Genomic DNA, 23,638 nt, shown 5'->3' on the forward strand with positions numbered 1-23,638 from the left:
TGTGAAGTCTAAAGCATCTCACCCTTTGCATGTCCTTCAAGTCTCCTGTAGAAAATGTGATTTATTATAATAGGATTATCATATTATCAGTTAAATATAGATGAGTTTATGCCTGCTGGTGGTTGACTAAGTAGAAATGTAAAAATTACTGTACTACATTTGTGCATTCTAGTTGAGGACCTGTTTCTCAAAAAAATACAAAGTGAAGAAATTTGTGCACACCAATGTTTGCTGAAATAAAAGATTTAAAATATCACATTCAAGATTATCATTTGACTGCCAAGTGAATATAAATTCCTCTTTCTCTAGCAGTATTTTGATGCCAGAATTTAAGAAAAAATAACTCATTTATATAAATAGATCTTATTATAATGAATGACTTAATGGCACATCACAGTACGCAGCTATTCTGCTCTGGGCACGCCATTACGCCATTATCCCAGTGCTTCATCAAACCATTAATTGCCAGTCTGTAGTCAGAGGATAGTTTTTTTCCCAATGCTCAGGGAAAGCAAATACTCTGCAGCAGGGATGGTCTCACCTGAGGTCTCTGGTGTCTGTGCCTCAGTGGTACCTTAACTTTTGAGGAAAAAAAAAAATTGTAAAAACCAGCAAGTTATTTGATCAGAGCTCTGACATGGGCTTAGCCCGTTCCAAGTCTCCTTTCACAGGCTTATCTTGCAAAGTGAGTTGCATTATCTTCCAGGGTCATGCAGGCACCAGCGCCTCAGTCTCAGCTTCTCTTTGCACACCCCTTTATGGTCTGGGAGATTGCCCCTGAGCTCATAAACTCACAGCTAATTGTTCACTTGTCTGCACTGCTGATACGTCTTTCTGAGGGATTTCTAGATGGACAGGTAGACAAGGAAAAGTACCTTCTGACTTAAAAAAAAAAATTAACATTTCCCCAGTGGAAAAAAAAAAACCACCCCAGATTTTTATTCTTAGTAATAATTAGAACTGTAGATTTAAGGTCAGAAACTCCTTCAATTATAAAAAGGCCCCAACAAGCACCAAATATACCCAAAACTCCTAAGAGAAGCTTAGCTCCATACTGAACCTACATACAAATGTATAGCAAAACTGCACATCTGGACAGCATTTCCTCCATTTTCTTTAACCTTAGGCTTTATCGGTGTATTTGCTCCTTATAGTTGAAAATACCACACAATTCATCTGTTTCAAATTTTTTTGAAAGATTTCCCATTATCCCTCCCACTTGTTTCACCCAAATGCACCAGCAGCTCATTGTTCTTTTACATACCATAGTTATGATTAATTGAATTGCAAGGAATGGGAGAAAAACACCACAAGAAGGTAGAAACTCATGGCATCCTTCCACGTGAAATTTCTGTTGCAGACAAAGCAAGCAGGCAGGTTCACTGAATGAGACTGCAACCTTACTCTTAGATATAAAGACAGTAAGTGAGAAACTCCATCATTTTGTAATGCCGCAGAAAAGCAGCATTACAAACTTTTTCAGTCCACTTAAAAAGTCTTGAACACCATTAAAACAGATTTGGCACAGAGAAAACTAAACAGAAAGTTAAGCTGCAAAGTGTTCAAAACATAGCTTGTGTGGGACAACATCAATATTTTTTTAATGTAAAGCTTATTTTTCATTGTCTTGTCATTTAATCAGTATGAGAATAAAAATGATGCAACCCATCACTATAGCCTCCTCCAACTATTATTCTCAGAAAAACTAGTAACTGAGTAACTTCTTCAGATAACCAACAAAAGTAGGAATAGAAATGTTACTGACCATGAGATCAGCTGGCTAAGCCTAGCACAGCAGCAATGATTTGTGACAGGGGAACAGCCAATGCTCTAAACAAAACTAACATTCCAAGTCTTGCAAAATACACTGCTTACTAAAAGAAAGGATTAATCAGGGAACTTTTTACTGGAAAGCAAGGTAAGACTGTAAACTAATGTAAGACCAAGAGCAAAATCATAACGCAAAGTAAAAAGCAAAAGAGATGTGATAAATGGGGGGGGAAAAACAGAATAAAAAACTTGCTGCATGCAGACCAGTTTAGGAATTCAACTGGACCCTGTGAATGTACTTAATTATTTGTTCAAAAGATTCTTCCAGCTACACTAAAAAGAGAATGAAGACCAATTTTACAAAACTCTCTTGGCTGTTTAATATCTTCTGTCTCATACAGCTGTAAGTTCTCTTCAGTATTCCAGCATTTCATCTACTGGCCAAGACAAGCATTCCTGTCTCCATCTTTGATTTTCAGTTTTCAAAAAACCCATCAATACTCACCAGCAACCCAAAGAGCATAATGACAGTTATTTATTAACATTTAAAATAAGCATAAATTTCAGTAACTAAAAAAATTATCTGAATTGTTCTGTATGTGATATTCTTGAAATTAAAGATCAATACAACTGAAAGACCAAGCATTATCATCAAATATGAAGTTGGATGGAATACAGATCAAGTTAATAGCAATTACATTAACTTGACAAAATTAAATACAGTTTTATACATATTCTGATGAAGCACCACACTCACAAGACCCAGTGAAGCATCTCATGAGAACTGAGCTGCAAATCAGTTGAGCAGCTGAAAACAAACAGGTAGTCAATTTAAGTTAAAAAAAAAATTATGCTAAACATTTAGTAGCCATGTTTTCCAGAGGGTTAGATTTAACATCCAATGTATTCCAGTCACACACCGCAAACATCTGAATTTTAACCAATTTAACTATTCTTTACTTCTGTAAGAAGAGATCCCAGCGCTCTCACCATCTATTTCACAAAGCTGCTAATCCAAACTGATGCAAATCCTGTTAGGATTCTTGGGTAACACTGAACAGCAGCTGCATCTATTAATGCTTGCAAAATAAAATTTCAGCTTTTTTTTTTTAATAGTAGATATACAATTACAGTAGGTAATGAATGATCCACAACCTTTAATCTCACCTCTTTGCTGAAATGTAATAGCTTAGCTCAAACTAAAGCTAAACCTCCATTTAGCTTGCTGAAATGCTTAGTTTGGAAATTCTTATTCCTGGACTAAGCATGAAGGGAGAATTACTTTTTCTAACATCTGAGGTTCTTTCAGATGTTTGCAGAACAGGAAAGAAAGGATGTGTAAATTCAGAGCTCAAGATGAAAGTGTAATGCTTTACATAAGAGGGCACAAATCAAGAGAGCTTGTACATTTGGAAGTCCAAAAGTTCAACTTAAATACAGTCATTGATCTAGAGTATCTTATTTCATTTCACATGAACATCCACGTCATTCCCAAGATGCACATAAACTTGTGCAGGCAGATGAAAAGTTATGGTATGCCAGAGTGGATGATATTCAAAGCAACAATAAAAAAGTTAGGTTTCTCAAGAGTTACAAACTAATTTAACAGGCAAAGGATGTTAAGATGACAACTGCAAATGCACACAGGATATGCAAACAGCTTATAAACTCTTACTGTGAACACTTTGGTTATCACCAGCACTGAACCTCAGAAGAACACTTAAAAGTGGACCCTTGTATTTTAACTACCATGTCCTTAAATTCCAATGAAATACTGTATCTGTTTCCACCTTATGAAGGAAAATGCTGCAGTTAACTTTAAAAAATGGCATACACCACATAGGAGGCTGAATGAATCCAGTTATAAAAGCAGTATTTCTCTATCCACATTGGAGCAAACAAGGCAGACTGAGACAAGCTAAACTCAGTCAGAAGACTTCCTCTCTCCAGAGAAAGAAACTAGTGAAGTCAGGAACTTTTTTGTAGATTATGAAAACAGGATCCAAAGTCAGGCTTCCCTTATGGACATTCAAAGGCAACAGCTGGCAGACATACCCAGTGGAGTTTTCACAGAAAGGGTAGGAAACTAGAAAGGAATGCTTACTTAGATGGGATAAAGAAATCCACTGCCTCTTGGATCATTTAACTGAGAATTGACTGCTGGAGGAAGAACATGAAGACCCACCCATCTGCACTCTGCCTGCAGTGTGGCAGAACAAGTTTATTGGTAAACACATAGCTAAATTGATTGGAGAAGACATCCAACTGGTCAATGACGCCTGTTTGTTGCATTTTCACTTGCAGGTAGGACAAAGAGAGAAAATAAAAGATAACACAAACATTAGGCACCTCCTAATATTAATAAGCAGCAAATTTTATTATTATTTTGCTTAAAGAACCCTGGACATCAACAGTATCATTAATAAGAATGCTTCATATCATTATGAGAAGAGAAATGTTGAAAGCCTGGACTAGATACAAATTTAAATTTGTGAACTGAAAGTTCATATTCATCATATTAAAATGCACTTTATTAAAATATGTAAAGTAGAACAGACAGAATAGAATAGATGCTTTGAGGAAAGTCTGCCAGCTGTACACCAGTATTTGTATATGAGACCAAACTAATTAGAATTCCTATGACCCACAGAGAAATTCTTTCCTCTCCCATGCTGAACTACACTAAATGTATCAGGTGAAAAATAGAACAACAAAGGATGTGAACAGGTTTCTTCTGAGGAAACTTTTAAACATATTAAATAAGATCCAATGGTCAACTCTCATGTTAAAGAACTCATCTATGTCACCACACTGTAATGGTACAAACAAAACAAAACAAACAAACAAACAAAAAAAAACCAACAAAAAAAAACCCCAAAACAAACCCAAAATTGAAACCAAGTTTGCAGTTTGCTACACCTAGATGCAAAAGAACCACTCTCTTGATCTCGATTTATCAGTAAATTACATGGCTCTTCACCCAACAAAAGGATAAACAAGATACTGAAAATCTTTGTGTATTTCCTTAACTAAATAGAAAGAAAAATTAGTAGAAATGGCTTTGCAAAGCCACTACTAAAGGGGGTTTGCATTTGAATGCCTAGAATTATTAATTTTTTAAAAAGTGCTGGAGAAAATTCAAAAACTGTCTCCACTGGATTTTCACTGCACTAGACTCAGATGAAGATGAAATCCTGGTGAAAGTCACCAATAATTCTGAAAAATTAAGGTAACTGTGACTTAAAGAATTCAAAACACTGTTGCTTCAACTCAGGTTCAGCTAGGAAAAACACATTGATTTAATTAGGAATTTTCTAGGTTGACCCTGATCACACAGGATGGTTGGACCAGATGTCCCCACTGTGGTCCCTTCCAATGTGACCCATTCTGTAAATATACTTTGAGTGTGCTAATTCTCCTATGAAATAGAAAGCAACTTCAAAATAGAACTTGACTAAACAATGAAAAATATTTAAGATGCTTCCTCCCAAATATTACATTATCTGCACTTGACCTCGACTTATCTTTTGTTTGGTGCCATAGATTTATCTGGAATAAGAATAATTTTGGCATGCATCTACATTTTGCAGACAGTGAACATTGAAACTGCCAGAGTAGCCAAAAAGAAAAAAAGCAGAAAGAGGATGTCGAGAAGTCAGTACTTCATAAATTAAGCACAGAATAACAAAATACCTGAAGAAATAAAATTTGTCTAGTTATGAATATTGACTTTTTCTCAATCCAAGTCCCTCAAAATAAAGTAGTGCTCATGTTTTTCTTAAGCAAGCAATGTGCACGCTCAACTGACAGAAATTATTCCTGTCAATTATCAAAAACACTACATGAAAGATGCTGATGTTACAAAGTCAGATGCTCAAAGGTGAGCAAAACTCTTACAATCTTAGTTTTTCCCACTTGTGTTGGTAGGACAAGCTTTTCCAAAGCAATTTTCTATGGCAACTCTTAGGCCTCCTCAGACTGGAAGAAGTAATCAAAATGGAGAATACTCAGCATTTACTCCCTCCTCCTTGTATCACTAAATATATGACAACATCATATCTCACTTGTACACTACCAAAATCTTGCACTGGAAACAGAATTGATTTTTTTTTTTTCCCCCCTGGGGAACCTTTCCCACTTTTAAATATTCTACTGCACCTCTGTCTCGCCAACGCCAGATGTGTAGTTCTAGTGCAGCTAAGCAATTCAACAGTGGGTACCTGCTTCTGAAAGAACAAATCTCTTTTTTACCCTCCCACCATCTCCCTTCTAAACAGATAAAATCACAGAGAACTAGAAAACCCTTAAAGCAGCAGAAAATGGCTTGAACTGGCTCAGTTTGAATCACAGGAAAACAAAGACTGGCACAAAGGAGGAGGCATCAGGAACAGTAAAGGGGTTCCACTGACTCCTCCATTAGCAAGTTAGAAAGCAAGCATTGTAAAACCTTCACCATATTGAAAAATCAGACCAAAAAAAGGCATTTCTACATTTATTTGAGATAATAAGCACCATTCCTTTTCTTTCTGGAGGAAAAGAACTTGTGCATAAGGAAGCTGAAGATTAGAAGCTTCACATGTCCATTAACTAATACAGCACTCCACAGCTGATTTTACAATGTTATATACTATTTTTACAGTACTTTATATGCACATAGAATTCCTTTTAATTTCAGCTGCACATACTAAACTCTCAGCAAATTGGTCACAACATGACTAACACCATCAGCAATCAAACTCTTCTATTTGTAGATTTGCTAACAATCCTGAAACAGTGTAAGAACTGTCACAGCTCTCTAAATGTGATCACCTCCTTCTCTCACAATCCTGTCTCATCTTTCCAGCTTTCAAAGCCTGCAACAGAGCGATGAACCCACTTGATGCTAAACCTGATTCAATATAAGAGCAGTGTTCATGCTATTAGAATAAAAAAGGCATGGGGTAAGGCAGGTAATATTAACAAAGCCTGCAAAAATGTGAATACTGCAGTGAAAGCAAACTAGGGTTGCACATGCAATCAGTTCCTGAACACTTGACTCCAACATTAGCTTTCTGGTAACTGGGAACTTCTGGGAATTTTTGTAAGATATTGTTGTAACAAAGAAGAAGAAACATGCTGATACCTTGAGAGATCACAGACGAACTTACATCCTTTGGACTCACTACACTGACCTTTGCCACTTCAGCTGATCAATGACAGCTCAAATAAATTAGCCCACAGAGGGAAACAAATAGCTCTAAAACCTGTTAGTAAGAAACAGATACACATGGAAGCAGTAATTTTTGGGCTGAAGCCAAATTTCATAGGGATTGGGCTTGAAACCTTTGTCTCCTAGTCTTGACTTACAATATGCACTTGGCTTATCCCTCCCTTATCCCACTTGCTATTTATGACACAACTAACATTTAACTGACATGGTATCTTTACTCCAAAATTCAGGAGTAGCCTCCCTTTCGAGCTTCCAGATAACTGGCAGTAAAAATTAAGATTCGTATCTGCTACTCTGCAGTCTCTTAACAATATTTAAAACAATGAGTAAGAAGTGTGCACTGAGCTTCTTGTGTTTGCATGATTGCAAGAGTGCAAAGGGCTTAAGAAGAGAGAAAGCGAAAGTCAGCAAAATCATCTGTATTAAAGACAAACCTTTGCTACTTAAGCTCCAGAACTTTGACTGCTAAAATATGTAAATAAAGGACTTGAAACACAATATAAACATCTGTGTTGGACAGTAAGATATGAAACATGCTCAAATAATATGTGCTACTGCTATTTTAAGCTATAAGATATCTGACTTCTACATCGCTGCTCTAAAAAGGGAAAGCTATCCCTGGAGTTTGGTACAGGTTGTTCAGTAATTTGTACAGTCAATACACCCTCTTAAGTTTTTCAATACTCTCTTCCAGCAGAGAGAATGTGTTGCTATACTGATTGAAGCAGAAGATATACTCTTTAGAGGTTAAAAATTACTATAGAGCTGGCACATTTAATATGTATTCTATAACTCTTGTTGCATGGTTCTAACAAAAATCATCTCAACATGGTTATCAACATGTCAACTCCATGGACCAAAGTATTTTTCTCAAAATATTTTCAAATGGGGAAAAACACCTCAATGTTGGCACAATGAAACAAAAAAATTTGAGAAACAGAGTATATGCTTGCTAAACAAGAATTATGTTTATTTAGCTAGTGAATCACCTAGAGGAGTAAATTTTCACTTTCATGATAGCAATCTGTCAGGCTTGCAAACACCCAGAAATAGGAATTAAAGATTATTTTAAATGTAGTTATAAAGGTCATAAAAAGTCTGATTTAGACTGAGGTACATTTACTCAAAACTGAGATTCATTGAGTGGTAGCAAACAAACAGTTCCTCAGACAAATGCACTTTTTTTCAGTATACATGTTACAGAAAAAAAATAAAGAAATGTGCATTAACTGGTGGTGTCCACCAAGCTGCATATTAATATTCTCTTACACCAAACAGTTTGAAACAAGGGAAATGTCATTCTATTATAATTTCATGTTACAATTCATTTGGCTAAACTGCAGCTTAAAGTTGCTTTGCCATATTAAAAGATTACTACAATAATTTTCACATGAACATTTAGACTTGAGTTTTACTCCAGGACTAAATATGGCATGATTTGCTTTTAATCTGTTGAATAGCTAAAAACTGACAATTAAAAAAACTACAACAAAGAAAAAATTAAGTTGAAGCAATGTGAATCTCACATCATTGAACCACTTCTAATGGTTAAATGTTAGTATTTAACAAATTCAAAGAGTTAATGAATCCTTGCATTCGTTCGGTCTCCTGTGCCTTAGCTAGGATGCATAAATACAAAAGACAGCAGATACTGGTAAAAGCTTCAGGACAGAAAGTGCTTGACGAAGGTACAGTTCTCAAGTGTGTTTGGTGAGAGAGTATAAGGGCAGATGCACTGATGAGAACCATTACAAGAAGAGTCAATTTCGTGTTAAAGTGTTCAAAGATGTCACCTTAAGCAGAAAAAAGCTTTAATAACGTCTTCTTAGACATATTAGGCATTTCCAGAGTCTACATCATTAGTGTTGTATTCTAGCAGGACATCTCCATATAGTTATTGTTTGTTTCTATTTCTCTCCTGAAAAAAAAAACAAAAACAAAAAAGGACAATCATGTTAATACACAAAGATCAATATTAACTCCTTTCATTACAGCATTTTCATTGCTTTCAATTTAGCTAAATCAGGCAACATGCTTCCAAGGAAAAAGCTTCAATTATTTCCAAGAATATGAAATTATACTATTTAAGTGAACTTCTTAAAGGAAAACACAGAAGTATATGACACACTAAAAGGCAAACATGTTCCAAAAAACTGCTATCATAAAAAAAGACTCGTAATGTCAGTTTTAATTAACTTACAGTATCTCTCTCAAAGCCCCATATAATAAAAAGTGCTTAAGATCAGAAGGTAAAGTAACTAGTTGGCCCAACACCTCATCCTCCATACAAATGCTCAAGTGGCAAAAAAAAAAAAAAAAAATTAAGAAGGCCATGCATACCTTTTTTAGAAATTACTTTCAATAACAAAGTGAAAAGTCAGTAAAATAGGAACGGCTACAAAGAAACCTCACTTCAATGTGAGCCTGAGCCACAGTGAGGACTATATTAACTAGACAGACCTCACAGCACTATGAGATGCCACATTTGGCATTTAGGGCTAAAATACTAATGGCACTGTAACTATCAGGGACTAACAAATCTGTATTCTGTAGTACAGGTTTATTTATTACAGGTACATTTATTGAAATGACACTTTGAGTGCTTTATCATCATCCTCCACTTTCTTTACTTAGTTCAAGATAAACATACACTTCAGCATTATGACTACCTCCAGGAAAAAAATCAAAACTGATCAACAAACTATATATTGTTGCCTTCATAATAAATCTCTAGCCTCTAAAAAGACACCACTCAATACAGAAACTAAGGCCTTCTCTTTAAATAGCATTTTCCGTAACACCTTTCTTTATATGTACAACTGAGCACATTAAGGAAATATACAAATACCTTCATGGAAGAGAGGTAGGTTCCCATTCCCATTAAAAGAGAATAAAAAGTATAAAATACCTCTCCATATTTTTATTATTATTGCATATTATAAATGGAACAATAACATAGCAGAGAAAATAAAATAACCCAGGAGGCATTTGAACAGCGATTTGAAAACCACACTGAAGCTTTATTATGCTAGAAACTATTTAAGAAAATTGCAAATGAGCACATGACCCCACATAGATTCTTCCAAAAAGACAGTCTATTGAAAGGTATATAATGCTTATACTGCTTATTACTGGTGATCTAGTCCTTTCCAAGGCAGATCTCCAAATTCCTTCAAGATGAAAACAAAACAATAAAGCCCAGTCTTGGTCACAATGAGCAGCTCATGGTCCCAGCAGCTGTCTATGACTGGACATTAGCTAGAGCAGAATTTTAGTATATTTAAAGTGAAAGCAGTACTTGCACTACTCAGCTAGCAAATTATTTTTCCTAGTTCAAAAATATGTAACTAGTATTTCCATAGTAAGATACTGCTTTTTAAGATTGATAGTATCAGCCATTAATACAAGCTGATATCTTAACAATGCACTCTTGGCAGAAAACAGATGACTGGTCTCATGCCTCACTATGCATGTAAGGCATGCAAAAATAGCCTGCTCAGGCACATCTCAGATTATTCCTCTAATATTAGCAGACTTCAATAGCAAGAACTACACAAAGTGTTGAAAAACATTCCTGCAGTGGTAAGTAGGAACCTATGAAACAGAAATGTTCAAATATGTAACAATTTTAAATGCAACCTGCGTAGAACTAAAATCATCAGTTCCTATTAATTTGCAAGTATTACATACATAAGCACTCACTGAGGCTGTCTACAAAGACACTCTGCATTTCAAACTGCTGTACTATAAACAGACCAACATTATGCTTTGTGAAGCTACCAACTCAAAATGTATTTCAGTTCATAAAAACTCAAAGTAGAAAAGGAATGATATCCTGACTACCTTCTTCCAATTGATAAAATAAAGAAGGTGTTGCAGATTTTACATCCGCTTTGAATTCTACAGAGAAAAAAAGGCTTCAAAACATCAGCACATCTTTCCTGTAGTCTCAAAATTACATATTACTGAATTTATATTTAAATACTTTAAGTAGATATACAAGCATGACATTTTTCAATGCACATGAACATTACATTCTTCAAATACTGGCATCAGTGACATTTGGCACTCTGTACTGAAAAACAGAGAGAAAGAAGACTTGATTTACTCAAAACACAGGCAGTGCTATTCCACTCAAAACTAAACTTCTCCCCAACTCGAAGTCAGATCACACTCTTGGACCACTCTCTTTTCCTATCTCAAAAAGTAGCTTTCCTGGGGGGGTTTGGGTGTTTTGTTTTTTGATGGTTTTTTGTTTGTTTTTGGTTTTTGTTTTGTTTTGGTTTTTTTTGTGGTTATAGACAAACTATCAAAAGAATTTACCTCCAGAAGGTTTCCAGCACCAGACTAGAAGTTTCCAGCATAACCACTTCTCTTTTACCCAATTATTTTAATTTCTTATATTCAGAGAAGCAAAACTTTTGTCACATCTCTTGCAATGCTCTAGGATGAAAACTTTCCCCTGTATATTTAAGTTCCCTGCCAAAGGTCAACTCACCATGGTCAGATTACCCAGCTCTAGGGGAAGTTTATGAATAGGACATGGAAATTAAGTACCATTCAAATCAGGATGATATGGGAACATATCGTTTGGTTAAAGGTACTGTCAGCTGCAGACCATATTCCAAGCACATTTCACACATGCAAATAACTTTCTGCACAAACCAAGTAAAGGTGAATCTAAAAACTGCTTTGGCCTTAAAAATGTGCATCAATCTAGTACAAACAAAACTATGAAATTAGCTTGATCTGAACTGCAAAGCTAACTTACTTCCCAATTTTAGTTGTCTGAATTCAGAGCATTAATTGAATGATCCCATGCTGAGAAGTAGCTGCAATACAATTTATCCTCTGATATAATGAAACCTCTGTGCTAACAAAATTTAAAAATTCAAAGCAACTAAAACATTTCCTGATCTGATTTGAAAGAAGCTACTGAGATGCACACAACCCTGACTTTGGGATTTCTTTGCCACAAAAGGTAAATGAAAAAGCCTTGCTTTAAGTAGTCTACATGTAAATGCAAATGTAGCCTAACAAGAACAAGAAGCTACTACAGTCTTTGGCTGTATTTTTTTCCCAAGGTCTTACAAACTGAAGCTCAAGGTCAGGAAAGACATCTGAAAGAATGACTTTGGCTGATTTTTATAGTAGTTGCAAGTGCAAGCATTTCAAGGTGTCTATTTGGAAGCTATCCAGGGTTGCAAACTTACAAAGGCCAATTGCAGAGATCCTACACACCCTCCAGCACTATCAGCTATAATTAAAAAAAAAAAAAGTAGAATTTTGCCAAACCTCTGCCTCTTACCGCAATGTTTAAAGTGTTCATGCCTGGAGCTGTCTACTCTGCCCCTCTCCCAAGAGGGAGCATTCTAACAACAGCTTTAGAAGCTGCTTTACTGCAAACTGTGATTTAATCTTCAACTTAGAAGCCCTGCTCATCTGCAATGTAAGCTAACATGTCAGACTGCATTCTGTGAAGTGAGGCACAGGCACTCATCTGCTCTGCCAACTGTGCTGCGTGGGCAGAAACACCTGGCAGAGGCAGAGCAGGCAGCTGTAGAGGTGGTGAAAAGAAGCCACAGCAAAGCTCATGAAATCTCATTTACTAATGGCATCCGCCATAATCTGCAATTTATTTCGCTCCAGTGTACCATTAAAGCTAGGACAGCATAAGCACTGACCTTAGTGCTTACAAACCACAATGAAAAACAGATTACTAGAAAAGTGAAAAATTCCAGAAATTGTTACCTCCGTTTATATCACTAGCTGTTAACATAAACTGGATTACTGAAACTTTAAAGCTGTGTAAAATGTTGGTCCTTTTTAACTTCTCACTCTTGAACTCGAAATTAAGAGGGCACATCTCAACACAGAAACTACCTCAGAAACAGATAAATATATTTAAATACATTTCTCTGAGAAGCACTTCTGGGAAGAAGTGAGAGAATGAATCTATGAGAAGGTTCTCTTGATGTCTTAAATGAACCTACAAATTTTTCCTGTGCAGATGCCATTCCCTCCCTAAACACTAATTTTCTTCTATTCCTTGACCCAACATGAAAACCACAAGGCACAAATTAAAAATCAAAGTTAACACACAAAGTCAAATAAGGTTTTACAACTTCAGAGTAGCTCCTTCTCCCAGTAAGCTTTGAGAATTAATACCCATCTGAGACCCTGTTGCTGCAGATCAGTTGAACTACAGATAGTATATAAAAGCTCTCAAGCACATAAAGAAACTCTGCAAAAGCCAGAAGACTAAGCTTCTAATTTATTTATTCTTCCTACTAGTTTTGATGGCATTTTACTTAGTCAAAGAAATGTACTTGTAAGCATATTTTCCTATTATAGAAAAAAATGTGAAAAAATTACTGTAAAATGGTAAATAAATTTAAATTTTATCAAACTCACGCACTGTTAGTAGAACACGAACAGATCATATTTTATGATGGTAATGATACAGGCAGTAAGAAGTTAATCCCCATCTGAGATGCCAGAGGTGGAGAAAGAAACCAAACTACTTGAAGACAATATATGATAACACACAAGAAGGAAAAGCTCTGCAGAAACCAAGCTTTGAACTCCATGAGCCAGAAAAGCCCTTCCAGTCTTGTCTTCCCAGGAAGGTACTTTCAGTGACAGATCAGCCAGTTCTAACTACAAGTAGCAAATGCTTTGCTTCAGCGCTGTATATCATTATACACTGAAATATCATACTTTAATTATCTACAAGACAGCCATTTCAGCAAGATGATTAAAAGAAAAAAACAAGCCTCCAGATCCTCATTATTATTTGTTAACGATGCTCAGAGTACAACATTGGCTTTTGAAGACTGACAAGTGACAGCTTCTTACCAAATCTATAGGAATTGCATTTAGTGATGAGACCTCTGTCCCAGCAAGAGAAGCAGAAAGATGACTCTGACACCTGGGTTAGCTGTTCTCAGATGCCCATGGGCAACAATAACACATTTTTCAATTGCCCTGCCAAGGAATTTATGGTAGCCTTGGAAGGGAAATAACATTCACTGCAGGGCTTACAAAATGTACTGCGGAAGAATTTCTCAGGCAGTTTTTCTTTTAGCCTCACCACTCAAACTCTTTGAACAGGGGTAACTCAAATTCAAATCTACCATGAGGAAAAATGAACTTATTTTATCTTGGTTTCCTATTTATATGAAAATGCAGTGAACACAAAAGTTTTCATTTACTTTTTTCAACTCACTATAATCTGTATGGTACAGAACAAAACAACAATCATTCATCAATATTAACTACACTACCAAACATCTGAGAAATTCACAAAGAACTGGGCTTGAAAAACCTATAATCTGCTAAATTTTGTAATGTTTCATTTCATCTAGATTATTATGAAGTTTTAAGCAAATCGGTTTTGATATAAAACACAAAAATCCTAGTTCAATCGAATCTACAGGAACAGCTTCAATAGACATGCAAGATCTGTATGTTTTAAAGTCCTATTTTTTTCCAGGAAACCAATTCCAGGAATCTCCACTGAGTTTCTGCTAGCTAGCCTATCTGCAGTATGAATCCATGAAGCAAGGCTGTGAAGAGTCAGATGGGTTCCTTGCGATATGCAGGACATATTTCTTCCCTGCAAACTGCAGGAAAAGCATTACTGTTCTAGACAATTTGTTGTTAATAGAGCACTGAAATCTGAGCAGAAGGATGCCTCATGAATTTTTAGAGCTATCTGTGTATACTTAAGATGCTGTTTCTGCTCTGGAACAAGAGATATAGAACTTCTCCTTTGCTTTAAAAATCACAACTTAAAAGACATAGCATTTAGAAAAGGTACATTTGTCACAGATCCAGCTCAATTCAAGTTTGAAGTCTTGTCTTAGGTAGCTCCCTTGATATTTAAGAACAAAGTATTAGATTCCAAAAAAGTGACTGGTCTCTTAGGCTTTGAAGTAAACCATTTGGTTGATATTCCTAGCTTTTCCAATAGGGGTCCCTATTTTACAGGAGAAATTGGTCATTCCACTCCCAAAGTAAGAGAAGTTGAATTCACTCTGTAAAAAGGACCTTGTAGGCTTGATTTTCAGGTAGGGATTTCAAACAAACACATGACAAGATCTGTACAAGTGTTGCTATGAATTAAGACTGCCTGTGAGTTTAATTACCTTCCACCTCTTTTGTTCAACAGTCCAATACTGCACTTTCTCTCTTGCATCATCATTAGAGAAACGCAGGCAACATCACTGCTCAAACTCTTACATCTCTCACTTTTTACTCTTACTTCTCTCACTCTGTAAGAGACCACAGTATAACATCTATCCCCATTCTGTAATGGATTCTAAACTATACCTTGGAACAGAAACAATTTACCAAATGCAGACAAAACAGGCACATTTGAAATCCCTGTGTCTGTATCATAAGTACATGAAAATAATTTTTAAGTTTTTCTGAAAGACTTAAGATGGTAAATAAGCAAATAAGCACACTATCATGGAAAGGAAATTCTGGAGCAGTATGGTCAAAATTATTCTAGCTCCAAATAGTCTTCTCCTATGACCAGGGGTACATACATATTCACCTCACAACTATCAAGGGAGGGAAAAAAAGTGTTTCCTGTTTCTACTTTCTCACTTCCAATTATGAAGATGATACTCTTGATAAATATGAAGTTCAAGGAAATTGAAAAATAATGTCCCTTGAAACTTCATCAAAAGCATACAGGAAATGAACATGTTTCTCAGAAGATATTAATTACACAACCCTGTTTTAAATAGTTTAATGTTTGTGTATTTACATTTGAAAGAGGTTTATTACATAAAGTTTTAGAAGTTGTTTAGTACAAGTATCATTTACTGCATTAAAAATTTTTGTCAATCATCTCTTTTCCTTAACTGAAAATCTGTCAATGCATCTATATCTGACTTTGACATTATCATATAATAATTGATGGTTGGGGGTTAAGAGGAGGAAGAATCAGCTACAGTTCTCATAATGGACGATTTCTACCTTCAAGATATTTTTAAGAAATATCAAATCAATCACAATGTCAGCAATGTCCTAGAAAGGAAAGGAGTTACACTACATAACAGTGCAGCCTGATATTGACCCAATTATCAGAGAAACAAAAGTTACACTAGTATCAGAATGAAGGGGGGAAAAATTACTCCTTTTGAGAGTCAACAAGTTCTAGGTATGTCAGCATTCCTATTACAAAATATGCAATAAAATAGAAGAAAGCTAAAATTTTAAATGCTTATTCATCTGCCATTTAAAGGCTTCCTGAAAAGTAAAAAAATTCAAAATGCAAATTAGATAAATACAAATATATACTAAATTATTCTATCTCACTTCATTAATAAAAATCAATTACTTTTCTGGATTATCGCACTAAGAAAACTATCTAAAGCACTCTACAGCTACATGAAACCATGACCTTTTTTCCCCCACTGCATGCTACAAAACTAGATTTCTCCATCAAAAAGCACCAACAGGTAACAATGGGTAATAAGCCACCATCTGAGGGCAAGGAAGTCATAATCTTCCAACAATTGCATTTTTAAATGCAGAGCCACATTTTATTTTCACCCATATACTTACTGAAGATCAGATGCAAAGCTACTACTACAGATGTTTTTCTTTATTTTCAATACCATTTATTTTCTAAAATGTAATTATGTCATCTTAAAAGGCACACTTTCAGATTTCTGTTTCATTCATTTAAATATTACAGCTTTTTGCTGAATGACAATCTAACATCTTTAAAAAAACATATGTATACAAGTCGCACATTTACACCACAAAGCAGCAGTTAACTAAGGACAAATGGAATTCCAGACAATTTCAATGTATGTCTGACAGAACTCATGAAAAGCATTGCTCATTTTTTCTGATCCTTTGGTAAAAGATCACACCACTTGTATGTTTAAAATAGGAGTCTGGAACCTGAGCTGTTAAGAGAAAGGGAACCACAGCAGGGTTACATCAAACAGTGGTAGACACTACAGTTCTAATTAAAGAGACTATTCTTCGTCATTTTCAAGTTACCCTTATCAAATGGCAAAGTTACTGAATTTTCATGTTTATCAGAGACTATTCCTTGTACTTTCAGAAGTATACTGCCATATTTTAATAAAACATATTGCTAGAACATATTGGAAATGAATTATTGATCCCCCCGAGTTGTTAAGATTAAACTTTTACAACCAATTAGTTTAAGATAAATTAAAGAGTTATGAAGTAAATTAAATCCCTAAATCATTTGCTGTTTATGATATTTAGATTGCTGGCCATATGAAAGTTTGTAACCACCTATGCAATAACAAAATATTAACTGAATTTCAAGGAACATGGAAGGGACTAGTGCTGCCTGATGCATTTAATATTTTATTAACAGCTATAAGCATATTTTTCATGACCAAAACACTGGAAACAAAGTGATTGCCACAGCCACCTAAGAAAATAAACAGAAACCTAATTTACATAGTTCTACAGGCAGTAGAAAGTGCACGTATTTAAATATAGCTCCATTAAAACTTAGCTAGCACTAGGTAATAAAGAGTTATTCAATTAATCATAAACCAAAGCTTACAACACTAATTGGTGCATTTACAGACATGAATCATAAGAGTTAACAATGCAATGGTATGTTTACAACTTAAAGACAGACTGCTTGTACACTGTGTGATAAAAGAAAAAAAACACAGATTTAAAAATCAACATTCAATCATAAGAGAATGCTAAAGAAACTCTCAGTAGATGTCATTAGTCTAAAGTGAACTTATATTTTAAGTCTATATTAATTTGCTGAAGGCACACCTCAAATCCATCTACAAAGAGAAAACCTCACGACTAACCTATACAGTTCTACAACCATTTTTGATAATTGGTTATAAAACCAATTTGTACAATGCTGTAAAAGAGCCAATGGCCACTATTGCAAGTATCTTGACAAGTATGTTTTCTCTCAACAGTGTTCGAAAGGTAACTATTTACAAAGAAACAAAGAGGTCAGTCTTGAGTCATACAAATACTGTAGGTTTCTCTGAAAATATTATTCAAACAGCAATGTTACTTTATTATACAAATACCCATCATCACAGTTATGTAGTTCAAGACCTACTAAATGCTGAATTCAGTACTTTGAATTTTAAGTTTAGCACACATAGAAACACTTCCACTAATCTACAGTCCTCCTCTTCATTACATTTTGTGGCTTTTGCCTACTACTGAGGGAACAAAACCACAAATAAAACAATCTTCCGGAGTTGCTAGGGCATGTCTGAATTATGATTTGTTTGAAGTGAAGATTTTTTTTTAAAAAAGGATGTATTTTTGAAGCAAACCAGTTATTTGTGAAATATCTCAAAATTTTGAAAATTTAGAAAATATTGTGTGAAGGCTACAGAGGTACACTATAATCTTAGTCCTCCTGAAACATTACAAAATTACAACAAATCACAGAAACAGAATGTCTGGAAAGGGCCCATGAGGATCACTGAAGCCCAGATCCTGGTTCTGTGTCCAAGAACAGAACCTGAGAGTGTTGAAGAACAATACCTGAGAGTATTGATCAAACACTTCTTGAACTCTGTCAGGCTTGGGAGTTGTGACCACTTTCCTGGGGAGCCTGTGCCAGGGCTCAACCACCCTCTTTTCTTGTATCTGATCTACATCTTCTCTGAGACAGCTTCAGGCCATTCCCTCAAAACCTGTCACTGGTCAATGAGTGACTAAATCAGTGCTTGCCTCTCCACTTTCCCTCATGAGACCACAGTAAGGTCTCCCCCTCAGTCTCCTCCGGGCTAAAGAAACCAAGTGTCCACTTGTTCTTATCACATAGCTCCCCCTCCAGACGCCTCACCATCTTTGTGGCCCTTCTGGATGCTCTCTAAAAGCTTTATGTCTTTCCTATATTGCACACAGGACTCTAGGTGAAGCTTCACTAGCACAGGGTAGAGTGGGACAATCACCTCCTTGACTGGCTGGTGGTTCTGCACCTGATGAAGTGGTACCAAAGCCTGAAAATGTCAAAGTCGCTCCCTTACATTTAATATTAGTTAAGAAAGCAGTCCATCACCCCAGCATCGAGATACCATAAAAGGTAATGATACTTATTTAGGGCACAATCCACTTTCTTTTTAGGAAAAAAATTCAAAAGGCATTACATACCCAATTGGGATATTCATCTAGCCTCCCAGCAACAAAACTTTCAACATAACTTATTTCAGAGTCATGCAATAGAACTACAAAACTGGTTTGGGGTATGACTGGCACTGTTCTACATGAGATGCAACACACATGTTGAACAATTAGGAATGTACAACAGGGGTGAAACCACCACAGTACTAGAAATCTAAGAGAAGTAAACATTTCACCTGCTTCACAGCTTCATGTGCCAGCTTCAAGTGAACAAATTCTCCAATTCATATGTCTCAAAGCCCTTAGCATAAACCCTAAAATTTGGGGGTTTTTATTCAGTGAGTGGTGTGACATGATGAACAGAGATCATTAGCAACAAACCATACTGATGGCAACTCCCACTTTTGAATACTTGCATATCATCTAACTGGTAAAAACATCTCCTGAAATGTTTTTAACCATGAGACAAATAACACATTTACAATTACTGGCAAGTCTGGAAAGCAAGTAAATATAAGAAAAGTAAATATTGTAGCCGATGCTGAGCAAAGTCTTATGATTAGGGACCGTACATAAGACAAAGTAAACAAGTACTATGAAACTGCTTGAATTAAATGCTTTTCCCTTGTCTGATTTCTTGAAATGCCTCCAAAACTAAAAATTTCTCTACAGAGCTATCACATTTATTCTCCCTTGCAGAAATGAACTACAAATTACTTTTTTTTAGGAAATGCACTATGAGAAAGGTCAAAAAATTATTTCGACACTATTCAAGTCATCACTGTATCACTTCTGTTTTTCACAGTTCCACAAAAGAGAAATCGAATCAAGGAGAAAACCTGCTTTTAACACTAATCATGCAGTTAACATTTCATTAAAGCAGAATTTGAATTGAAATGCTATGTTAAATAAAGTATGCTTCTTCTCTAATTTCTGGTCCTTTTTGTGACATCCAGAAACTGTAAAAATCTAAACAAGAAGAATTAAGTTATGGATAATGGACTCAATTCAGTTTTCATTTGCACTGAAGAAGTAGAACATGTCTACTTATTCAGGCCTACCTTTGTATTGTGATTGAACAAATGGCTGAACTAATAAACAAATTACAGGAACTTAAATCTTTTCATTAAGAGCCAGTTATATCAAGTAGACACTTTGAGTAAGAAATACTACTTTCTGATTTAACACTTGCAGACAGAAATTCCAGATGAGTGAAAAGCGAGGCTTCTGAAAACAGAAAAAAGAGAGCTACTGTAACAACACTGATTTCTTACCCTACGCATGGCTTCCTCCTCCTCTTGACGCTTCTCATAATGTGCAAAGTCATCAAAGATTGAGGTGGTATGCTTGAAAGTAGCAATTATTTTAAGCACTTGCTTGGCTTTTTCTAGGGGTACCTCTTGAGTGTCCCTCGAATTGGTAACTGGTTTGTTGTCATTGTTTTCCAAGCGAATATGTCGCAGTTGGTTATTGGGAACGTCTTTGACAAAGATCCATTTGACATCAAACTTCCCCTTCCACTTATCCTGAGACCAGACACCAGCATATGCATTGTAGTCCACAACAGACTTCATCTCAGCCACTCCGCAAAAGTGTCCACTGCCATTCACACTGAAGAGTAAATAGAGTGGGCCTTTTCCATTCAGGGACCGGTAAGCAGCATCCAAGCGCTTATTCCCATGCTCAGTACTACACCAGATAGAGTACTTAATGGAGCGATGAATATCGTCCTCTGAATAACTTTTGATTATAAACACACGTCCATTCTTCAGATTCCAATCGAAGTCTTTGGGATTGTAGTTGTTTATGGCCTTTAGTTTCTCCAGCACTGGGTGCACTTCCACACCAGAAGGTGAGGAGCTGACAGATACAACACCTAAACCAAAGTTCTCACTACCAGCTCCGTTGTTCTGGCTGAAGCCCACACCCCTATTACGAGGAGCTACCCAGCGGTTTTGCAGCTGTTGTTGCTGCAACTGGTGAGGCTGGGCCTGCTGCTGAGGTCCTTGTTGCTGTTGCGGTTGCTGTGGCTGAGGCTGCTGTTGAGGCAGTTGGCTTTGCACCAGTGGTGGTGGTTGAATTAATGGCTGAGGCTGCTGGATTATAGTCTGAGGAGGCAGTACTGGTTGAGCTGGGGGTGCTTTTACCACTGACCCTTTGTCATCCCAAGTTCCAATATTCATGTTGTGTTTTATGGGTGGTGGCGGTACAGCAGGGCCCCCAATGCCCACATTACCTTTAGGCTTGAGTTTCGGCTGAGGTTTAGCAGGTTTCCTTGCAATTGCAGCCCATGAGGTTGGTTTAGGTGCTGAACTGCTAACTGGGGGCACGCTGTTAGCTGCAATGCTTGTCATACCTGTACTGCTCAGAGCTGAACCTACAGTTTTTGTTACAGCAGCCGTCATATCTCCACCGATTTTCAGTCCAGTCATGCCTTGCTCAATACTGCTAATCCCAGGCACCTTGCTCAGAGTATCACTGCCAAATCCAGCCTGTCCATCTGCTATGGCTCTCCCAAGAGAACTAGGTGGATAGCCATAGCTGCTGCTATAAGCAGAGCTTTGCGTTGATTGTCCCTGAGATCCACTCGTCCCCCATGTAGAGAAGTCTGCATTCCCAGGAAAAAAATTAAATCCATGCTGCCCAAGAAATGGAGGGGTATTTCCTAATGCCCCAGGTTGACTAAATACACCATCAGGTATGTAATGGTGTTCACCATTGCTCATCTGTCCATAAGTTGTCAAATATGGCATTGGAGGGTCACCTGCAGTTGACCATGCTGCTTCACCTAAAGAGTATGGAAATCCAATGGATGGAGCATAATAGCTAGGCATATATGGGTCTGACATTGGTGGATAGCTGTTACTCTGCAAGAAAAAAAAAATTTAAAATCAGCAATACTGACAATTATGCTCAAGGGGAAAAAACCTGTAATACAGTCCAAAACATTTTTAAGAGTTATATTAATGTATCTGTAAATTCCACCATTCCTCACATCATAAAAGATGAGTGAGTATCTGCTAGATATGGCCATTTCTTCAAGAGATCTTCTCAAAGCATTAAAGGGCCCCCTTTTGTTCTGGAACATTATCCTCATTTTTTAGCTACTAAGCTAGGTTTAAAATGCCTCCATGCCAACAGTACAAAGAAAATAACAGACTACTCTAAAACAAGTCATAACTGTACCTTTATAACTAAAGAAAAATAGCTGCAACTATGATTTAAAATTGTGGTATTCTTTGATTTTGTCGTATTTCTCACTTCTAATTGAAGACTCCAACAGAATATTAGAGTGAAATGGATGCAAGGATGTCTGTTTGCTTCAGGAGTAGCAAAAAAAAAAGAGGTAACATATCCATGCTATGGAGAACGGGCATTAAATCAGTACTACCCCAGACAGACTCCTGGGAAATCACACAATTTATTTCTTGAGACATTTGAAGGACTACCCCCATATGATTTCTGCTGGTTTTTTGTAGAAAAAATTGCACGTCATCCTCTAGCTGATGCTTCCTTAATGCTGAGTTATTGGGGAAAAAAAAAGTGAAGGCAAGCAAAAATTCTTAGTCTTTTAATAACTTGGACTCCCTCTCTCAAGATCATGCCAGTTTACAAACTTAACATATCTCACATTAACTTTCAACTACAGAGGCAATTCACAGCTCTGGAAGTCAAGCCATTAGCTTCTTGGCAGAAGAGCTGTACCAAGCTGTAGTGATATCAAGCTTCCATCTATTATGCCATCAGCTGTGAGCTACTTCTATCACCTTTAAAGGAAACCATATCCAAGCAGTTAATATATTCTCAGAGCCAATAAAACTGTTGTTTTGGACTGAATCCAAAATTATGATTTTGTTTTAAATGTATGGGTTTGGGGTTTGTTTTTTAGCTCAAGTTTCTTGTAACTGCGTCTTTCTGAAGCTAGAACAGAAGCAAAAGAGGAGGACATGAAAGTATGCTTTTTAACTGAAGCTTTTCCAGAATTTTTAATAATCCTTCATCTGCTTAAAATTCATGATAAGATGAAATATGACATAAAATTATATTTCTGTGTATATTCAGGTAAGTCAGTAATGGTAAGAAATATCCAAAAATTAAATCTGGAGTCAGCTAAACGTCGAAGTTAACTTCAAGGTACTAATCAATGTTCACTTACCTGATTTGTCTGACTACTTAGATATGGCTCAAAATCATCATCATTTACTGCATCCTTTTGATGAATCGAACCGTTTTGTACTGAAACTAAAAATAAATCTGTATTAGAATAGTTCCTAGAAAATCTATGCTGCACTTTCAATCTAGGTAACACTTCTAAATCACCTGTACATTGAAAAACATATTATTTTTAAGTACCATTCCAATTTAAACAAAATAACTCATTCTACTGACCATGAGGATCAAATCTCAGGAGAGGTCCGCAAAGATGGCAGCTAGAACAGTCTGTTCCTGACTATTCTTTCCTGAGACCCACAGACATGTGGATGAAGAACTACAGGCACACCTTATTTGCACAGGCAGTAAATCCAGCATTTCCGG

The 23,638-nt window shown here is 36.3% G+C and overlaps 1 protein-coding gene across 1 annotated transcript in view; it reads right to left on the minus strand.

Moving 5' to 3' along the window:
• Positions 1-2,287: 2,287 nt before the first annotated feature.
• The window catches only part of YTHDF3 (YTH N6-methyladenosine RNA binding protein F3), a 28,503-nt gene continuing 7,152 nt past the window's right edge, over positions 2,288-23,638 (minus strand). Inside the window, exons 3-5 of the mRNA XM_021555626.3 lie at positions 23,259-23,344; positions 20,377-21,969; positions 2,288-8,897 (exon numbers count right to left, since the gene is read on the minus strand). Coding sequence (XP_021411301.2) covers positions 8,874-8,897; positions 20,377-21,969; positions 23,259-23,344 — 1,703 coding nt within the window. The 3' untranslated portion in view covers positions 2,288-8,873. The remainder of the gene's footprint in view (positions 8,898-20,376; positions 21,970-23,258; positions 23,345-23,638) is intronic.

The sequence above is a fragment of the Lonchura striata genome, chromosome 1, assembly GCF_046129695.1.
Source record: "Lonchura striata isolate bLonStr1 chromosome 1, bLonStr1.mat, whole genome shotgun sequence".
In the NCBI taxonomy this organism is placed as follows: domain Eukaryota; kingdom Metazoa; phylum Chordata; class Aves; order Passeriformes; family Estrildidae; genus Lonchura; species Lonchura striata.